This window comes from Carassius carassius, chromosome 30 (genome assembly GCF_963082965.1).
Source record: "Carassius carassius chromosome 30, fCarCar2.1, whole genome shotgun sequence".
Taxonomy (NCBI): domain Eukaryota; kingdom Metazoa; phylum Chordata; class Actinopteri; order Cypriniformes; family Cyprinidae; genus Carassius; species Carassius carassius.
Window position 1 is genome coordinate 14,052,745 of NC_081784.1, and position 22,640 is coordinate 14,075,384.

Here is a 22,640-nt window from a genome sequence, read left to right on the forward strand (position 1 = left end):
CAAGCAACCACATTCAAAAGGAACTAATGCGGTGGTAAATATCATGAATCTGCCTATGCATTACCTTATCTATATTGATTTACATTGACCATATGTCTGAAAATACCACTGTGTGTCTGGTTTAGAGTAACCTGAGCTTTTTTTAATATGCATCATGTATTTGGTGATGAGCCTACATGCTGCTGTGTAAACAAAACCATCCTCTGGCTAATATGCAGAGTAAGTGAAATATTTATACGGCATAACAAATATATTTTAATAAACAAAAAGGTGGAGTTTGAAACAACAACTTTGCACTCTGTATTTTTATGGGCCATAGTTATAGTTGTTGTGTATTGTTCACACTATACTACCGTCCTTTATCTGCATTTAAAATTAAATTCATAAACAGTATGAGTGCAGACACTTACTGTGACCCACTGACAAGACATTATATCTAAAAAAAAAATCTATATTAATATTATTACACAATTTCATTTATGTACTGCCACTAAAATAATTTAACTTGAACAATGATAATTATTATTCATATAAAATATTATAATAATCATTATATATAACATGTTTAATAAAATTCACTCAAATATTTTAATATTTATTATACAGTATATATAATAATAAATATAAATCTTATAAAAAATAATAAATCTTGAAATCTTGAAATATGTATAGGTGAACACTTTAAATGAAGCATTTGATTCCTGGAAAATAAGTTATATATATATATATATATATATATATATATATATATATATATATACTGTATATATACACATACAAATGATTAATCAAAATATTATCATCCTTGTTATAGAAATTAAAATAAGCAAAGCCAGTCATATTCATACATAAATTCCATACCGTCTGGCTCCGCTTATTGTTTATTTCTATAAAAAGGATAGACATTTGTGCTATAGTACTCTAGTACACTCTATTTTGGGGGCTTTATGAATGAAAAATACCTTAATAACTCTTCTGGGTATAAAGCGACAGATAATTTATTTTGTTACCAAAATTATACCTAAAGCTTCTTTGGTTGGAGTCTTTCTCTTACAGTATGTATGCTTAATTTAAGGCCTCCACTATAGTTTGATTTGGCATCCATCAGGCAGACGTTGATTGGAGTGATTGCCATGTGATGCACTGGTGGGTCGCCCTAGAGGCAGAGAAATGCATCATGCTCACCCTCTTCACAGAGAGCTAAGCAGTCATCAGGTCCAAGAGCAGCCTATAGCACAGACAGAAGCTGGTTCACACACTGCCACACTGCCAAAACTCTCTTAAACCTTGGCCTTTACTGGCAATATTGAATTCTTCACAGAACGGTTGTTTTGAACATTTTGGAGTATGTGAGGAACAATAAGCTTGTGTGTGGTTTGCCCTTAAAATACCATGTGGCTCTGTTTGTTAATCATTGTGCCTGTGCACCTGATTCTTATTAAACAATGTTTTGCAGAGTACACAAAATGTTCTGCAATATTTTATTAACTTTGATTTATTTTATTTTGAATTAGTTTGACAAAACTTATTTTGCTCATACTTATTTACTTTTTGCACTTCTTGAACTGTTTGAAACCAACACATAATTATTACTGTAGTATATATATATATATATATATATATATATACATTTGAAAATTTATAGTATGGGGTCATACTGGGATGATTACTCCTGTGGCAATTTCCGCGTGTGACAACTAGCCCCGGTCTTCTCTACAACGCAGATATCTGTAGGGTAAATGTATTTGAAGTCTACTCTTTAATCATTTTGAGTTACTTAAACTGTGTGGGCTGTGTCTGCACTGCGTATGTAAACGGACAAAGAAAAACGGGAAGTGAACATGTTTATACAAACTATCAATAATTAATAATAGGCCTACAATGCACAACATAACTGAAAACCATACAGTCATATTGTTCTATTCTAACTTACGAATATTTGCATGCCCCGAAAACGTAGTTTTTTTTTTCATTAGGAACTCTTTGGCTCATTGGACAACCGCTGATATGATTCCGGACGGAAACACACATCTGAGGAAATTGGCTGGATGTGATGTGAACCTCCCACTGCTACGCTTTGTGTGTGTGTGTGTGTGTGTGTGTGTGTGTGCGCGCGCGCGCTGACGGTCCAGCAGCTTACGCTGCAGTCACCCATTAATGGGACATTCACGTTAAGGACTTTTGTGGCTCCTTCGCGCGAATCGCAAACAGTGTAAAGTTCAGTTTTTTTAAGAATCAAAATACTTTTGCCTGTTCATTGTGAAATTACACTAATGATTGACAAGTATGGGAACTACGCGTGGAATCGTTTGGGGAGACATCGCGCTGCTCCTGCTTCTCCTGTCTGAAGGTTAGGATGTCTTGTGTCAACCTCGCGCTAAGTCTACGCTATTTAGCCTTTATTTTGGGTAAATAACTGTGTTGAGAGCTACAAATTGTGAGTTACTGTTCAGAGGCAGTAGCTACTTGAGCATTACACTTGTCGTATTTTAACTTAAATATAATCTTCGCCTCCGTGCATCATTCAGTGACAACACAGGGGCTGTGTCTCAAAACCTATAGAGCTGCCTAACTAGACTGCATTTTGAGCGAACCTTACGTTCTTCAGAGACATTTTTATTCCCGTGTTCTTGTTTAGAACACCTTCTACACCCAAGAATCCACAGCTCATTAGAACCTGTAATGTGTCATCATGAACTTGTTTTAATCTCAAATGAACCCTAAATAGTTTAAATCGTTTTTTGGGTAAAAATGGTAAAGAGGGTTATTTGCTGACCCTAGGATCCTGAAAACAACCTGTTTTAAGGGTGTAAGTAGGTTATTCACTAGGTTTTGAGACAAAAACATGGTCCAAGCAATGGTATCATAAACAGTGGGGGTCATTCTGGCAGAAATGCTTGGCAGAAAACAAAATAAAAAGATCTATAAAACTTGAAACACAGTAAGCTACGCAGAACCTTTGAATATTGTTCTCGTGTTTGTTTAGAAGTTGTCGAGTCATGAAAAACATTTTATTTGTTTTATTTGTTGAGAAATCTAATATTATTCTGATTATTTGCTGGAAAGTGTATTATTATTATTATTATTATTATTATTATGAAGAGTATTATATAAAACCAGCAAGGATATGAGTCACTTTTGCTTTCTGTAAATTATGTAGGCCTATTAAAAAAGTAATGAAGAGCAAAGTATTGTATTTCACAGTTTCTGTCACAGATTTTTGCTTTTTATAACATTTATCATAAATATTACATTTGATGAAACATTTTATCATGTTACTTACATTAAGTTTAATTTTGCATCCTATTTTCTAACTATGCTGACTCCAAAAATCAGACAATACAAAATCTATATATCAATAGGGTCTGCATTTGTCACCCCCATTTCCATTCAAAGACCACTGAATGCTACTGGAGAGATTTACCAGACAGTTTCGTAGAGGCAATCTGGTACTGAAGCCAAAATATGTACAACTCTAATGTGCCACATGGTTCATGCAAGCAATACGCATGTCTCTATACATCATTATATCATAATCCCATTTAAAACCCCTCTGTCCAACTGTACTAACACACCTCTCTCAAAATAACTGGAGTTAACTACAGTCCCAGTCGTTCCTGAATAGATCCTAAATCTCAGTGTGTGGCCAGTTGCATTAAAAAGGAATGGTCACATCGCAACAGCTTGAAAACAGACAAAAGTGGAACATAGCAGAGGTTTCACAGCTATTCTGGTCATTCAGAAGACATTTGGCAGTGTGTGAATGCAACAGTGTTGGATTTTTCTTCGCTCAATAGTGGTTCCTGAATGGTGTTGATGGTGGTTATGTTACTTAATGACTGAATGAACATTACTTAAGTCAAAAGTGACAAAATAACCAAAGATGCATTCTGATGTTAACTGAATCTCTCGGTCTAAATGATAACAGGAAATTTCATTTTAATGGTCTTGTTGACTCGGTTGTATATCAGTCCGATAACCTACCAGGAATTGTGCAATATGAATGCAAAATTAATCGAAATAACATGTAAAATCAGCAATTATAAGGTCTGTTGGAAGCAGTTTTTTGTTTATTTTTTCAAACGAGAAATGTGTGCATGTTGTCATGCAAGTTTTTGATATCATGATATAAAATTACTACATAATGCATCGTGCGGCAAGATCATATTGAAGGGAGTTGCAATGCTTATTAAATAACTTATAATTAAGCATTTTAATGAATGAAATAAATAGTAAACTATTTAAACCTTGTTAGTTTGCAGAAACAACCAGACATTATGTTTTTAATGTGAGCTGATATACTTGTTATTCTTTGTCACTTAATAAATGGCATTCTTCATAATTTTTTGAGAGGTTTTGACTTTAGAATTGACCTTAAATATACATTTAAATGAATATTGCCTTGATAATCACCAGGTGGCAAAGAACTGTATGATTAGGTGTCATCCTACTGAACGGCTCCTGTAACCTTTGTTAGAGATAATGCAGAAGCACCTTGATTCTTTGCCTTGAGGAAAACAAAAGCCTGGTGTCGAGAGGTGGTCAGAGGGCAGGTGTGCAGCAGGTGTGCTTAGCTCTGGGCAAACACAATTTGTTTGTCTTCCAAAAGGAAAATACTGCCAGTAAAATAATAGAGTACACAGCTCTGATAACAGATGAGGCTTAAAACCCTTCATTAAAGACACAGTATGGTTGGCAGCACCTCTCGCAAAATGGATCTCATCTATTTTATGAAAAGCCATCCCATGAAAAGGATGATGACAAAAGCAATAGGTTTTGTCCATGCTAGGGAGACATGTAATCATGTATCTCTTTCTTGGTTTGATGGTTTGACAATTAAACTACAGTTTGATTTGCAGTGTTAAACAGTTGTTTTTCCACTATAGAGAAACTTTTGTGCCATGGAAAGGTTCTATGGCTGTTAAATGTTCTTTATGGACCCATGCATTTGAACAAAGAACCTTTATTTTTAAGAGTGTATGAAAAACTGAAAAATTGCCAGTCACCTAAAATATGGTAGCAAACAAGATCAGTTAATCATTTTTTGTCAACATCATCTGTGCATACTGTTTATTTTCAGCAGTAAATGCTGCATGTGTAATTACAGAAATAAAAATGTTTTAAGTAATGACTGACTAATAAGATGAACAGCTAGCCATAGCTTTCCATCACAAGTTGTTTGCATAAAATAAGTCCAGACCCCATGTCACGTATTGTGTGTGAGGCATTGATTTGTGGATACACAGCTTTGACCCTGTTATTTTATCTGCTGGAGTGCCATGGCTTCTGACCTCTAAAACCCAAGAGGTATTTCCTCATGATCAGGCCACAGGAGATTGGCCATCCGATTGGAAGTAACATTAGGGAATCAAGTTCAGACCACCTCACAATCCTTCACCATGCACCCCAGTCCATCCTGCATCAGCACAGTCATTGTCATCAACTGTCATTGTAGACCGATAAATTCCAGTTGATACATTACAATGTTTTTTTTTGGACCTTATTGCTTTAAATGATTTAGTTTAGCTTGTCTTGAGCAGTGTATATAAATCTTGCCATTTATCCCCATCATCATCTCTACTTTCACCATGATTGTAAAAACATTTGATGTCGGTAGTTACTTTTCATATTCTCTATGTAGATTGTTCATACCTTAAAGAAAATGAGAGAATCTATAATGCCAAATCTTTTATTTAAATCTTTAATGAAGTTAAATGACCTATGATTTTCAGATTTTAGCAAAATTTTATACTGTATTTTTAAAAGCATATTACTTAAGGTTGTAAAGGCATTTAATATAAACTATAAGTAAGTTGTATTGTACTGTACACACATTATACTGATACATAAAAAATGTGATTTTATTCATGTCAAAAATATTTTTTATCACTGAATCCTTCTAAATGCATTAGGATAAACCATCAAAAGCAAACCGAAGGGTTAGAGAAGGTAGAAATAGCACCAATAGTGTTGTTTCAGTGTCGTAATAAAGGCTACTGACATGATGATCCATTGTGCGTGGACATTAATGAATCTACCAGAAACCACATTTGGACTAATTGCACAGCTTTTGTACCTATTGGAGTCATAGCTCAGATCCCTCAGTTAGTTATGGGTCACATTTCTACCCTGTGCATCAGTGGAATCTAATTTGCTTTGCAGGACAAGAAGACATTGATTGAAATTGTGTCCCAAGGGCGTTTGGGGCTCTCGATTTCTACATGGGTCTTTACATGTTATTTTCTTGTGGCCATTGACGCATGGTGTGTTGTACTTATCATTTACAACAATGAGCAACCAACACAATGGCTTGCGACCTAACTGTCCTCGTTTGGTCCCCCTGTGTTTGGACGGGGAAGGGTGCTGAATTGTGAATGGCTGTCATTTTGAGATTCATTCATTACCTGGAAATGAGTCAGTGAAGTCTGAACTATTACTTTTAAAACTTTTAAAAATTCAGATGCAACCTTGGCATTAATATGGAATCCTTTTCACTGAAACATTGGTAATTTGCTTATTTATATCTGCTCTAACCTTTAAATTCAGTTTTGTTGGTGTCAGGTCAATCTGACTTATATGAACACACTTCATTTACATATTAGGTTACATATTTTCAAGATGTGGTTGGTTTTACATTGCACTTTTAAAATGCAAGACTTAGCATTTAGGAAATGCCAGCTCTTGATGACCTAACAGCTCAAACTCAACAGTCCATGTAAATTCACCCACTGGCCCATTTCAACCATGCACTGTGAATTTTAAGACTCAGCAAGTAAAAGTCATAAAAATTGTGAGTATGTGTTTGAAGCAGTGGAGGGGAACAGTGAGGAACATCCTGAGTAATGAATCACACTGGAGGTTATTTCAGAATATTCAAAAAAAAAAAAAAAGAAGAAGAATAGAAAAAAAGGCATCCAGGTTTTGTTTTTCTGTGTTTAGTCTAATCTTGATTGTTGTTTTTGTCTCTGGTTTATATTTTAATAACAAATAAATAATGTAACAATTAAATATCGTAATGATACCATCCAAGAGAAAGTTGTTCAAAGGTCCCTCATTTATGAGCTCTAATGTCCCATCCAATCCCGAAAGAGATTATAAAGTAAATACAAACATACTGCCTTATCCCACAGGAGATGTGAAATTAGATTACTTAATGACGAACGTCCATTCCATGCTTACGTTAATGGGATGCTGAATTACATTTCTGACATTACATTTCTGATGATGTTGCTGTTTGATAACAGCTTCAGATGTACATTTTAGGTATCTTTAATTGTACTCTTTTCTGATTTTATTATAGAAATCTACCATGTTGCATTTGGCTAATACAATAATTAAATTGTACGATTCTTGTCTTTTTAAATCACTCTCCTATCTTAAACCTTCTCAGTGTCGCATACTGAAGAAAAGAGACCCTTGCGCATTAGAGTGAGGGGAATTTAACCATAATAATCAAAAATAATAGTGCTGTATTGAATTATAGCATAATTGGCAGCCTTTTAGTTAATTAAATCATTGTGGTCACAGAGTAATGATTCGCATTACTATATTATAGAGATGGAGTCTTAATCATTTTGCTTAATTAAGTATGTTTACTTTAATTAGTACTCTTACGCTACATCCTTAGTGTCTACATCCAATGGATCTTGATTTAGGATAAAAAATGGAATAATCTGCCTGGAATAATCAGCATAATTTTTATACTTGATTTTATTATTATTATTATTATTATTATTATTATTATTTATTGAAACACACATTGAAATGAATTATTATGTGAAAATGATTTATTATTGTTATTGAGAATAATAATAATAATTACTATTATTATTGTTATTTTATGATTATAGGCCGAATGTGCTCAGCTGTTGATTAATATTCCTATTGACTGCCCTGCTACTTCTCAATCTGGACATCACTGGGGACAGATGCTCTGCACATTGACCTTGGCCGAAAGGGCAGGGGCCAATAGACCGAGATCAGCATGCTTTATGATGATCCCAACAAATATAAGTTCTGATTGTTAGACTGAATCATCATCAAGATTACACTACAGTGATATTTACAGGCATTGTAGCTGCAGACATGAAGCTAGATGGGAATGCTAGTGATTGCAACAAACACATCCCTGTGTTTACATGCAGCATGTCATGAATGGAGCCTTTTGAGGAGTAAGTGGATTATGGAAAGTGGATTGCTCTGACTGCTAACTTGTTTCCGCCTTTTGACGAGTTCAAGGAAATGGCAAGAAAGACCCATGCACTCTTCCAGCTCCCATGATCTCATAGATGGTACATTTCTGTGGCGGTGTGCATGTTGAGCTAATTGACTTCCTGTCTTTGAGCAGTCCGGTTCAGAGGTCGTCTATCCATTAACCTGTTCTCTCACTGAGAGATCTTGTTTGAAAACATGCAGGCCTCACCATTGTAGAGATTGAAGCTAATTCAGGTCATAGCATATGTCTGTTTGATTCTAAATGAATGCTCAATGACTGTGGATTTATTTATATTCAGAACTGATTGGTCTCTTGTCATTTGATTAGATTGTTGCATCATCAGAAATGTTTTAAGTAGCAGACTCAAGAGTAACTCTAGGTTAAGATGAAGAGAGCTGGCACACCTTCTTTTGTCCCATAATAGCATTGAACAAATCACTGCTGGAAATGATGTGCAGATGTTTCATATAATGTATAATTCAAAATTAATGTGACACAGGGTTTCACTTGTTAAGCTTTTCCTGTCTTGTTTGTGTGTATGTGCACGTTAGGTTCAAAGTCAATTCGCCTGTGAGCTGAAATCAATATGTCAGATTGCATCATAGTGTTTACAACCATGATCCATGATGTGGCTGTGAGAGGTCAGAGCAGTAAGCCCAGTCTGATCAAGTGATCAGTCATAACTCCAAACATCCTCCCTTCTGCCGTCACCTTAATACTCGCATAATGCTCATCCATATGCCACATCCTGTTGTACTTGACTGACTGAATACCTCATGTCAATCTTGTGATGTCATGGCATCATTCCTCCTTTGTACTGTTTTTGATTCTGTGAGTTAATTAGCTTGATATAAACTGCTTTCTTTTGGCTTCCGGCCTGGAAATAAATTGAATTTGGAATGATTCAAATCAGTTGGATAGCTGTAGTTTGCAGCTGCCACACCACAAAAGTTTAGAAGTCAAATGACTTAAGATTATTTCTTACCTTGGCTAGGGCCATCAAAACACTGATTATTGAGTTTAAAAGGTTTTAGAAAAAAAAATGTGTTTAAATTTTTCTTTAAATTCTTAATGTGGAATGAATATACATACTGTACACATGCTTTGAACCACTGAAAGATCAACAAATTTAAACTCTTGAACAGTGCTTAAGTTGTTCTTCATTAAATTTAATCACACAACATTTATGTGAATAATTAAGGAGAGAAACGGATTGATACATTGAAGCTGCAGTGTTGTTACAGCAATTTATATATGCTTGTTGGATCCTTGTCTACATTTGATCATTAATCCCTGCAAACATTTGGTTTTGGCCAACACTTCTCTACTTCTCTATCTTCTGTGATGATAACATACAGTATGTGGCCCAGAGTTTTATTGCATTTTTAATCCACTTTTGTCAGAAAATGTATAATAATGTCAACTCTTGGCTGTCCGATTAATTAATGTCAAAAATCATGGCTGTAATTACTTATGGTTTATTCATCACACATAATGCCAGGCCAAGTTGAAACCATTGCAGTGTGGGATACAGTGTTCCAGTGTGCTTTGTTGTATATAGCATGTTAAAAGGTATTCTATGCATACAGAAAATATGTGTAGTCTGTGTGTATACACTGTGGTATATAGACATATTTGGATATAAAATCCCTGAATTCTACAGTAGAACAACAAGGCCATGGGTTCTGCTTGTATTACACTGTTCTTAGTCTGGGAATCCTTGTCCCAGGAGGACCACACAACTACTCCAGTTTCACGTGTTTATTTAAGTACAAATGAAAGTAAATGCTTTCAGTGCTGTTCTGAATCTCAGAGTGGCATAGTGCTGCTAAGCGCTCCACCTGATACACTGACATCGGATGATGAATGAGTGTCACAGCAAATCCAGTGGCTTGTTCAACACAGTATCTACATCAGCTAAGATTAATGCTGCCATCCCTCAGCTCTCCTGCGGCTATGGTTTATGAGCCAAGCACACTTTGTACTTACAACTTTCACTGAAAGACGCACCTGAAATACATCATGGATTTCAGCTAACACAGCTCTGACAGCTTCTTTTAAGGCAATTAATTTTCAAGTATTTTTCGGGTTCAGGGCCTGGTCATGCAACACTAGTTACAGTTTTATCGCATCCTAATATTTTTTTAGATAGATTTTTGTTCCATCATATTAACAAAAAAAAAAAGGTAAGATAAGGTGGGACATATCAAAGGGCTTGTCCTTTTTTATTATTATTTTTAATTAACCTATATCCTTTTAGAACCTTAAGAAGTTAGCATTCCTTGCTAATTGATCCCCAATCAGATTTTTTTCCATTGTTCTTGGATTGCTTGGATTGTTTTTGCTTCTTTAGGAGAAAATAAGCTCTGTGACCGACAAACGATTCGAGTCCCATTTAGCCACTTGTTAGCAACCGCCTTTTTAAAGACAAGTTTAAGTTTTAAACAAAAAATTACAAAGGTGTATTACTTATGTATTGTATATCATAAAATAAAACATGAAAATATGAGCTTGTAACCACACACTATTTCAGCTATTTAACAAACTAAAAAAAATAATAAATGACAGAGCGCTGAATCCGGAAGTGCTAATATGGCTGGGTTTTGGTCTACAAAACTACTTTATCCCTCAGCAGGTGATAGGGGGAGGGGCATTTCCATTGTACAAAACATTTGATTGGATAACATTTTGAGTGTGTGAGATGAGTCATCAACATTTTGTGTTCCACTTCCTTACATGATAAATGTAAATGTATAAGGGTTTATCTAAGCTTTTTGTCACCTTCTAGCAGTACACTAGCATATTGACGGCTTCAAAGCTAGATCCACTATAAACTGTAAAAGTTTAATTTTGAATTCATGAGGTCTTCAAAGAATGTTTTATGTCTGCAGATGTGACTGGCGACCCCATAAATAAAAGAACACAAACCAGTTCTGTGTTGTCTTTGTGTCTTGACAAGGCATTTAATGAAAAGGGTTGTAGTGTTCCTGACTGTGTCTCCATCCTTCAGGAAGGTTGGCCACATTGTATCCATCAATCCGGCCTCCTGTCATTGCAGCACAGCTAAATTAAATCAATGTCTGAAACCAGAGACAAGGCTTCAACTGTAGCAACAGAAATAGAAAATCTAGTTTTGCTGTCTGCTAATGATATTAGTACGTTCCTAAGTGGCCGCCCACCGTCGTCGGACAGGAGCACAGGAGAGATATAATTACAACCTGAACACTTGCATCTCCATTTACTGGTAAAACACATGAGGATCTTACAGTGTTTTATAGATTACCCACCCCCCGCCCCATTCACCCACCCACCTCCATCCACACTCGTCCTGCAGGTAATGATTCATTTCTAGGCAGTATTATGTTATCCACTGTAATTAAACTTCCCAAGGTGGAACCAAGGAGAATCGGAGACCACATCATATTGACCATGTGAGAAATTCATTAAAAGTCATATGAGATGCTGTTAAATTTTTCGATGACAGATTAGTGAGGGCTATTTCAACAGAAAAGCGGATGTGTTTAATGAGTTCATTGTGTAACCTGGCTTCTAGCATGACATTTCTATTGTACAACAGATTTGATATAAGAAGCAGATCAATAAAAGAAGATTTGATAGAGTTAATTGCAAATTTGATTGCATTATGAGCACCAAAGGTCAAATACATTTTTTTTATTAAATGTTTTTTTTTTTATCACTTGGAGAGAATCAACAGTCGAATGTTGCTTATGCACTTGCACAAAATACCACATGTAAACATTATTGCCTGAACCTGAAATATTGCGTTCATGATTATGGGATTTGATTAAATTTGCTCAGATTTTAGGTGATTGGTGACTGGTGTAGGAAGAAGTGTTTAAATGAATGTCCACAATGAACTCAGTGTGACATTTCATGTGTATTTTGGACAGGTTCACTTGGACTGTATTTTCCTCAAAGGGTGTACACAGAAAGCATCTACGTGGGTCAGCTACAAGGATCACCGGTCCTTCAGGTCTATTCAATGCGGGAAAGCCCTACAGAAAGGCCATATTTCACCTTGTGCTCCCATAGAGACTCTTACACATCATGGTTTCACATGGATGAGGCAACTGGGGTCCTTTCAATGAACAAAACCCTTGAGTGGAGTGACTTCAGTAGTATACGTGAGTTTGACACTGCTTCATTTAAATATAATATATTTATTTAAATTTGTATTCTCCTGTAACGTTACTCAATATTTTGCTGATATATCATATATTATAAACCATTATTTTAATGTAAATGATACTGTATGCTGTATTATTTTTTCTTTTATTTTTTTCCAGTAAAATACGTAAACTTGCTTGAAACATACTTAATTTGATTTATTTAGGTAAGATAAATTTTCCTGAGAAGCAAAAGCATAATAAATCTCTTGATTGATAAAAAATTAGTTTCAAAAGTAATTTATTTTTTAATGGTTTCGATATTTTTACTAGACAACTTGAAAATATTGATTTTACACACACACACACACACACACACATTCACACTCACACACACACACACACATAAACACACACATATATATATATATATATATGTGTGTGTGTGTGTGTGTGTGTGTGTGTGTGTGTTGTAATCAATATTTTCCCGTTCAATATTTTCAATATTTTTACTTTTTATTTTTATTTTTTGCAGTGAAATGTAATTCAATTCATGATAGTGTTTTTAGAGAACCTTGACAGTTTAACTTAACCTTTGAATAAATTACACTCTTGTTAAAAAACACATACCTCATAAAAAAAAAAAAATACTTGTCTCACAATGTCTGTCCTGCAGGCAGCAGCGCGGTCAGGCCTGTGAAGGATATCAACCTGAAGGTCGGAGTCTCTTCAGTACCCATGCAGAAAGCGAAATGCCTCCTTCCCACAGTGGAGGTCAAACTGATGTTCATTAATGACACAGCTCCCTCCTGTGGTCAGGTCGAGCTGAAGACATTGTGTTTCCCTGACAAGGTTCCAAACCCCCACATCACAGAGAATCGTATGCCAGGGGCCCTGCGGCAGCTCCGGCGCTTTACACACATGAACATTTGCCCCAACTACACCATCACTTATGCAGTGGAACCAGGTACAAACAAAACCCAGTGTAAATTTCAAGTCTTTCTGCATATTACAGTACGGTGAGATTAATTTTCTGTTATCACTTGTATTAAAGTCTCTCCAGCTCCATTTGCTGTTGACAGCTCCACTTCTGAACTGGTGGTCACTGCACCCGTGGACCGTGAGGAGAGTGAAGTGTACCATCTGGATTTAGTGTGTATGATACGAACAGAAGAAAAGCTGGAGAAGTTCTTCAGTTCTCTGCACGTGAACATCTATGATGAGGATGATAATCCTCCTTACATGAATGGGACTGACACTGTGGACATCAAAATAGAGTTTAACCGCAGTGAGGTCGGTATTAGGCACTGTAAACACAGCTGTCTCAAATCTTCATAGCCTTTTTAAAAACATAGACTTTATAAGAAATATGAAAGTATTGAATAATGGAAGTTTGTTTTCTTTTGTAGGGTACTTTATATGGAACTCTGTTTGTATACGACAGGGACACAACGCCTGTTTATCCCACAGACCTAATTCAGAATAAATTAGTGGGCACCTTAATGACCAATGACTCCTGGATCAGAAACACTACTACTATTGAACACAAATTTAGGGAAGAAAAAGCCATCTTTGGAAATGTCCGTGGGACAGTTCATGAATACAGTGAGTACAAGAAATAAGATTACATATTTCTTGTCTTAAAGGTGCACAGAGTCATTTTTCCATATGGAATTTTTAACACAAAAATACTACTTTTTGATGTAGAAAATCATGTACTGTACACTCACATTGGCAGTTATGTTGCGTCACCACATATTAATAAACTGACAGTATATATCAAACATGTTTGATATTTTGAGCCGATTGTAGAACACTCTTCGCTTTAAACTGTCCTGAGTCAACAAGTGTCAACAAGGCACAAGGTTTTGGGAATAAATTGAAATTTTGGTAGTGTGATTCCCAGTCATTTATCTTTCTCTGTTTATAAAGCATATGATCCCTATTGTTTAAAAAAGTAATAATTTAAAAACAGTTCCAACTTTAACCATTTAAAGCTCTGAAATTGCTGCTGATGTATAAGCATCCAATATAAGTCCTGTATAAGTCCAAGACGACAATTACTGAGTGCACCATAACTGAATAGCTTTTTTACATTACGTACTGAATTGTCCTTTATTCTGTTTTCTGCCCTCAGAGTTGAAACTCAGTCAGAATCTTTCTGTGACAGAGCAACGCTCATTTCAGTTGGACTACCTAGTCAATGACACCACCTTCCCAGGCTCAGAGGGAACAGTGCTGTTACGTTTCAATGTGACTATCCTGCCGGTTCCTATTCAATTCTCCAATATCACCTACTTCTTCACAGTGTCACTGAAAGCAACAACATACTCCCAGGTGCATTAATGAGGTTTTTAGTCATTTTGAACCTGTGCTTGCAGGAGAAGATAAGTCCTATTGTATATTTACATATATAATATGCACAGTATAACATTATTACAGGAATAGTTTATTCAGAAATCAATATTTGCTCACCATCCAACCATGCAAGATGTAGATGAGTTTGTTTCTTCGTCTAATTAATTTGGAGAAATTTAGCATTGCATCTTTTGCTCACCAATGGATCCACTACAGTGAATGGGTGCTGACAGAATGAAAGTTTAAGCAGCCAATAAAACATCACAATAAATCACACAAAGTCCATCAATTAATGTACAGTAGGTGTGTTTATTATAATTAAGACATTTTAATTTTAAACTGGAGTGTGGATTATTGTGATGTTTTTATCAGCTGTTTGGACTCTTCTGGTAACATCCATTCACTGTAAGGGTACTAGTGATGCAATACTAAATGTCTCCGAATCTGTTCTGATGAATAAACAAACTCATCTATCTTTGATGGCCTGAGGATAAGTTCATGTAATGAAAAGAAACATTTTAGGCAAATGCTGCCTCAAAGCTGTATTTACAACACTGAGCATGCAGTGTCTTGTTTTTTATTGGCTATGTATGAGAATTAATATATAATACAAACATAATTAGATTTTTGACCCTATTGCTATGTGAAATAGATGGTTAAATAGCCATAAGAAAAACTAAAACCACCACAATTCACAAATATCAGAACATTTTTATGCATAAACATGCAAGTGCGTAATGTGGAATTGCAATGTTTTATTGTTGTTGTTTTTTTTTGCTGTATTTTTATTTGACATTTCTTACATGATAAAAGAAATTGCAATTTACACCACAGATTACTCCAGAGGACTGACACTAATGTCTCTTTTGTGTCTTTTTTAGATTGGAAGTGTCTGTGTGGACAACTGTCTAAAGTTTAAGGGCATTGATGTCACGTATCAGTTAGAGATCGCAGACAGGAACATCTCTGCTGATGCTCAGTCATGTTATAGGGCAGTTGGCCTTGCACAGAGCCCGAATGAGAAGACCGGTGTGCTCTATGTGAACGACACTGAGGTGTTACGCAGACCACAGTGTAAAAAGCTGCAGTATGTAGTTATTGCCGAGGAACAGCAGAACAAGTTTCAGGCCAAGACGCAGCTCGACGTTATTTTTGAGGATGAAGGTAAGGTCAATAGGTCACAGGGCTTACGACCAGAGTGACAGTGGTGAATGCAACAGCTGCTGATCCAGGTTTTTCCTCTCTGATTGTGCCGTGTAGCAGATCTCATGAAGCTGGATGAGCAGCGCATTTTGCCTTGTGCAGAAAAGAGACAGCGAGGGGAGTGTGTGGCGTCTCGAGGCCTGGGAGCCCCAACAGGCAGATGCCAGTGGAGACAAGGCAGAGATAAAGGTTACCCACAATTCCCTTGAATCTAATACACTGCACTTACCATATTACTGTGGAGCTGTTTCTATCATTCAAAAGGACAAATTGTGTCATTGTATAACCTTTGCAGGAATATCTAGAAAATATTCCACCTGTTCCCCTGACCTCCGAACGTGTCCAGATGCGTACTGTGATGCCATTGAGAGCAAAAACATATCCATATGTCCTCAGGATTGCTCCAGTGAGATCAATTTGAGTTTTTATTTTGTGTGTGTGTGTTTGTGCCTTTTTTAATATTAAAATAAATAAATATTTACCTTTATTTAGTTAGACCAGCATAATTCTGCAATTGTGCTTTTAGAAAGTGCAACAACTATAACAATAAATGTTTCTTTTTGCCAGGTCAGCCTATAATCGGGGGTTACGAGAGGGACCTGTATGGAATCAAAGCTGGACATGGGACCTGCTACTGTTTTTCAGGAAAATGCTTCTGTGAAAAGGACGAATCAGAAGGTGAGTTGAATGATTGTTTTGCCCTTCAGAAGCTACAGTAAATATTAACATGGTTCCCAGAAGGGAAAATAAGTATAGTTTACCCTTTTCTGAAGAGCTATGGTTAGTTATAATGCTCAGGACATTCATTTCAACTGGTTCATTTACATTTGGATATTTTTTTTCTTGAGGACAATTTGAAAACATCTATAGAATTTTAAAACAAAACTAAATTGCCAAAAACAATAAAAAAAATCAATTGCTTTGTTTTCATTTGTTTTTCAGAGTCTACGTGTGAAGAAATGTGTAAGATCATCATTGCAACTGGTGTCCTCCTCTCCTTCATTGTCTCAATTGTCCTGTCCTCGTACTTCATCCACTGCTACCACAAGAGCACAACTAAGCCTCCCATCGCCTCAGCTGAAATGACTTTCCGCCGACCAGCCCAATCCTACCCAATCAGTTACAATAATGTCCGTCGAACTTCTCTAGATTCCATGGAGAATCAGGTGGCCATTGAAACCTTCAAAATACCCGTAAGTCTTGCTCTGTGTCTTTACTTACTTGGTCTTTACATACATAGTTAATTCATGCATGATCATGTTTTTGGTATAAATTGGAAATGATTGTTAATGGGATTGTTTGATGTGTAAAGATTTTTTTTATCATTTCTGTTAACAGGAAGATCCAAAGTGGGAGTTCCCTCGAAAGAACTTAGTTCTGGGTAAGACTCTCGGAGAAGGAGAGTTTGGGAAGGTTGTGAAGGCCACGGCTTTCCGGCTTAAAGGAAAAGCGGGATACACTACAGTTGCTGTAAAGATGTTGAAAGGTATATGCCACTCAAAACCAAATCACTTTTTAAAAGGTGGATTAGTTTTATTAATTGTATAATGACTCCTAAGCATTTTTTTTTCCACAGAAAATGCATCTCACAGTGAGCTTCGAGACCTTCTGTCAGAGTTCACATTGCTCAAGCAGGTTAATCACCCTCATGTCATAAAAATGTATGGAGCTTGCAGCCAGGATGGTAAGACATTTTAGTAAAAAAAAAAAACAATTATTTTTAATCTGGCATGCATTTTTTGTTGCCCTGTGTGCTCATACAAGCTCATCTGTTCAGGTCCATTATACTTAATCGTTGAATACGCAAAGTATGGCTCACTGCGGAACTTCCTGAGAGAGAGCCGGAAAGTTGGACCCAGCTACATGGGCAATGATGCCAACCGCAACTCCAGCTACTTGGAAAACCCAGACGAGAGAGCTCTGACCATGGGCGACCTCATCTCCTTTGCATGGCAGATCTCCAGAGGAATGCAATACCTGGCTGAAATGAAGGTGTGTCAGCAGTTTAGCGAATATCCATCACTGAATATTTCATGTTCTCTTTTAAAGAACGATGTTATAATGAGAGAAAATATGTTTAGCTTGTCCACAGAGATCTGGCTGCCAGGAATGTGCTGGTGGCAGAGGGAAGGAAGATGAAAATATCTGACTTTGGTTTATCTCGAGATGTTTATGAGGAAGATTCATATGTGAAGAGGAGCAAGGTTGATATATCTTGTTTATTTATTTATTTATTTATTTCATTTTAACTGTGGCAAAATTGTTGCATCCTATGTTTTACAGATGTTTGAATGTTTGTGCACAAGAAAACCCATTTGGATGTAAAACGTGTAATGCAATTTTACATTCGTCAGACGTAATAATCTGTCATAATGTGCTCTCAATTTCTAGGGTCGTATTCCTGTTAAATGGATGGCTATAGAATCTTTGTTTGATCACATCTACACCACACAAAGTGATGTGTAAGTAATGGTGCACGTGCTTCTATACTGACAATCACTAATTTATATGTAGCATGTCTGAATACAATGAAATTGGCTGTATGATTTACTCAGAAATTGCTAGTTAATTTCACAAATAATTACAAAACAAAATGTCAAGTGAGGGCTTATTCCACTACAACTTTACAGTACAATGTCTGTCTCTCTCTGTTTTCTTGCATTAGCTGGTCTTTTGGTGTCCTGTTATGGGAGATTGTAACTTTGGGTGGAAACCCCTACCCAGGCATTGCTCCAGAACGGCTTTTCAACCTTCTGAAGACGGGCTACAGGATGGAGAAGCCAGAGAACTGCACGGATGAAATGTGTGTACATCAATTGAATGTGTTGTAGATCTGAGAGCTGAATGAACAAATTATTTTCTAAAACCACTATGTCATAATGGGATATATGTGTACCTGGACCACAAAACCAGTCAATTATATGATTTATACACAGCTGAATAAACAAGCTTTCCACTGATGTATGGATTGTTAGGATAGGACAATATTTTTACGAGATACAAATATTTTAATATCTGTAATCTGAGGGTGCAAAAAAATCTAAATACTAAGAAAATCGCCTTTAAAGTTATTCAAATGAAGTTCTCAGCAATGCATATTACTAATCAAAAATTAAGTTTTGATATACTTATAGTAGGAACATGATCATTGCTTGTTTTCCTAATGATTTTTAGCTTTAAAAAATCAATAACTTTGACCCATACAATGTATTTTTGGCTATTGCTACAAATATATCCCAGCGACTTAAGATTAGTTTTGTGGTCCAGGGTCACATATATCATTTTAACATTTAAGTTAGCATATTTTGCTTTATATATGACTTTAGAATGTCACACACAACATGTACTTAATTTCACTTAAAGGAATCAGTTTTTAGGTGTGACAGTCAGAGATGTTCTGTATCAGCTGATGAATGCTCTGTTATGTAATATAGGTACAATCTGATGCTTCGTTGTTGGAAACAAGAGTCAGATAAGCGTCCTACTTTCTCAGACATCAGCAAAGAACTTGAGAAGATGATGGTGAAAAGCAGAGTAAGAATACAGCAAATACTTTCCCTCACATACTGTACAGTCACACACAGACACGTATGATGAGCTTTATGAAATGACTATCTGAGCTGAACCTGTTTTCACAAATCATGTATGAACTTGGAGTCAAACATCCCAATTTAAATAGTATTTACACACTAATTAGCTTATACATACATTGCAATTTAAAAGTTTGGGGTCAGTAAGAAGATTATTATTATTATTATTATTTTAAGAAATTAGTACTTTTATTCCACAAGGACACATTAAATGAATCTTAAATGAAGTAAATGCTGTTCTTTTGAACTTTATAATTATCAAAGAATCCTAAAACAATTATCACAATTTCCACAAAAATATTAAGCAGTGCGACTGTTTTCAACATTGATAATAATAAGTGTTTCTTGAGCACCAAATCATCATATTTTTGAAGGTACATGTGCCAGATGAGGACTAAAGTAATAGTTTTTTTGTTTTTGTTTTTTACTGTATTTTCAATCCAATAAATGCAGCCTGGTTCAGCATAAGAGACTTTTTTCAAAATTATTAAAAAATCTTACCGGCCCCAAAGTTTTGCATGGTATTCAATGTTTACTAATTTATGCTGTCATAAAAATTTAATTCTCCCAGGTGAGTGACAATGTTAAAATAATTTGAAAACAATAAATAAACACAGATGGGCTGTCAGCAACTTGACTCCAAAAAAACATTGTTATATTTTAGAATATATTAAATGTTAGACTGGCCAAAGGATATTCATTCATTTTGTTATGCTAACCTTTAGCAACTAATGGAATCTGACAGCCTGCTTTCTAGTGGTATTTGACTAGTGAATCCAAAAAAATCGTTTTTTCATATGAAGTATGTGATGTTATACTGAAGAGTTATGGTACCACTAGTCTGATTTTCATTACCGTGTGTTTCCCTCCATCAGGACTATCTGGATCTCGCAGCTTCCACGCCAGCAGACGCCCTGCTGTATGACGACTCCCTCTCTGAAGAGGACACACCTTTAGTGGACTGTAGTAACGCCCCTCTCCCTCGAACCCTCCCCTCCACTTGGATTGAAAACAAGCTCTATGGTAGAATTTCCCATGCATTTACTCGATTCTAATACAGGGAACAAAATCAATTTATGTTTTTGCCTTCCATATGAAGTGCTGTGATTGTGCTAACGGCATGGTTGCCACTGACTTATGAATACTGTTGATGTTTAATCAATTCAGTTAGTGCTGTAGTGTCTGGATCTAGGAATCAGATGTTTCATTTGGACCTGCTTCCGATGTACTCTACTATTTGTCATATTCCTTTTAAAAAGCTTTAATGTACAAGCATTATTACTACTGAAAAAAATCCACATACACAAAACTTAACGTGTATTATGTTCAGGTAGGAAAATATATTAAGATGTGTTTCATGATTTACATCATATGTGAATTTTCTACTTCTTTGCAGCACTTTAGGTTAAGTTTTACATTTGAAACAGGTCCCGTGTGCTCTGGATGTGCTCGCTCTGTAATATTCTGAACATATTACAGAAAATGAGTGTTTACAGTAGATGGAGTCAGTTCTGAAAGCAGTAAGGCTTTTGAATTAAACTCTTCTTTTAGATCATATATCAAGATATGCAAGACTCTTTTAGCTCTCCCCAAAATGATGGCATTAATAGTGAGCAATAAAATGGCCAGCAGTAAGGCACTTGCTATGCAGACACTCCTTGATGTCAGTTATTTATGGGAGTACACAAAAAACCTTTTAGTAAAGTAGTACTGATTATCTGTTTTATTTAAAATGATTGTATATAAACTGGCAAAGACAACAGCAGTAACAATACTGATGACATGATGATGTCATAGAATAGACGGTGTCACCAAAGTGGAATATTGACATGAATGACCAAAAAGCACTCAAAGGACCAAAGAATGATTTCATGCTTCTACCACATGCTCAAATGACATGTCATTCATGCTGTTTAATGCTCAAAAGCTGAGCTGAGTTTCGTTTGAGAGCCTTACTGTCTGGACTTAATGCTTCCTCAGTGCAGAAAAATGATATGTTCTCGTTTTTAGGCATGTCATACCCGAACTGGCCAGAGAAGAGCCCGGTACCGCTCAACAGACTTGATGCCACTAACCCTGTCTTTACAAGATATGCCAATGATAGTGTTTATGCAAACTGGATGGCTTTGCATTCTCCCGCAAAAATTGTGGACACGCTCGATAGTTAAAAAGGCAAACTAAAATCAGTGGTGGAAAAGACATGGGGGTTGGGGAGATGTGTATATTTATATGATACTGTATATATGTCGTTTGATGATAAAGTCGGTTCCCTTTTATTTCTGCTGTTGTGTAGAAGATGAGAGGATGGTAAGAGATTTCAAATTGGCTGGAATTGCATAAAACATGCTTCAAGCAGCTCATAGGTGATTGTTACCACAAGGCCCTGTCGGCTGTGTTGTATCACTGCATGACTCTGTACAGTTAAATGTCAATGTTTAAGTGCCTGTGCCGCTTCTGTTAGAAAACACCAGTTATAAATGCATGACCGAGACAATCTTGGTCCCACTCCAGGAATTAAAGGGAGCTTCTTTACCATCACTTACTGCTGCAAAGATTGGATATGTTTATTTGGGGGAAAAAAGCAGAGTTTGTTTCTTCTTGATTATGTGTCAGGATATGACAAAATCAATTACTTTTTGTTTTTTTAAATGTTCATATTTTGCTCTGTGGTAACTACGAGTTATAAATATTGCCATAATTGATATGTTTAATGTCATATGGTGATTTAATTTTCATTGTGCAACAATAACTATAATACATAAAACTGAGTGTGATTCCTCATTATGTTGTCAAAACTTTACTTTTCAATCAATAAAACTGTTAGGAGATGTCAAGGTTTAATTTCTATGTGTGTTTATTTTTAATGCTATTTTTGTCTCAGACTTCATTAAAGAGTAACAAAGAATGTGGTAGATTTAAAGATTCAAATGTGGTAATTTTGTTCATCCTGACATCCTAAGTTTTGAGGCATGGATTTCATGACATTTCTATACTGTAGCCACAAAAAAATGAATCAATTAATGAATGATTTGAAAAGCAAGTCCAAAGTACCCTGTGTAAATACGTAAATTGGCATTAAACCATCAGTGTGACATTTCATTCAGTTTGTTTTGTTTTGCTCTATGAATAGGAAGATTTATTTAAATC

The 22,640-nt window shown here is 35.9% G+C and overlaps 1 protein-coding gene across 2 annotated transcripts; it reads left to right on the forward strand.

Annotated features, from left to right (window-relative positions):
* The first annotated feature begins 2,101 nt into the window (after nt 1-2,101).
* LOC132110678 (proto-oncogene tyrosine-protein kinase receptor Ret-like) lies at nt 2,102-22,334 on the forward strand. 2 transcript variants are annotated; one of them, XM_059517488.1, is made up of 20 exons: nt 2,102-2,350; nt 12,127-12,360; nt 13,019-13,309; nt 13,397-13,635; nt 13,752-13,947; nt 14,480-14,679; nt 15,582-15,864; nt 15,964-16,092; nt 16,199-16,309; nt 16,471-16,581; nt 16,846-17,096; nt 17,242-17,389; nt 17,480-17,587; nt 17,681-17,895; nt 17,985-18,107; nt 18,295-18,365; nt 18,569-18,706; nt 19,338-19,437; nt 20,369-20,516; nt 21,504-22,334. In XM_059517488.1, exons 1-20 carry the CDS (start codon nt 2,287-2,289, stop codon nt 21,659-21,661), a joined length of 3,318 nt encoding a protein of 1,105 aa, XP_059373471.1. In that variant the 5' UTR covers nt 2,102-2,286; the 3' UTR covers nt 21,662-22,334. The 2 variants fall into 2 exon arrangements, with proteins under 2 accessions (XP_059373471.1, XP_059373470.1); XM_059517487.1 differs by having other exon boundaries at nt 2,103-2,350; nt 15,961-16,092.
* Nucleotides 22,335-22,640: the final 306 nt, after the last annotated feature.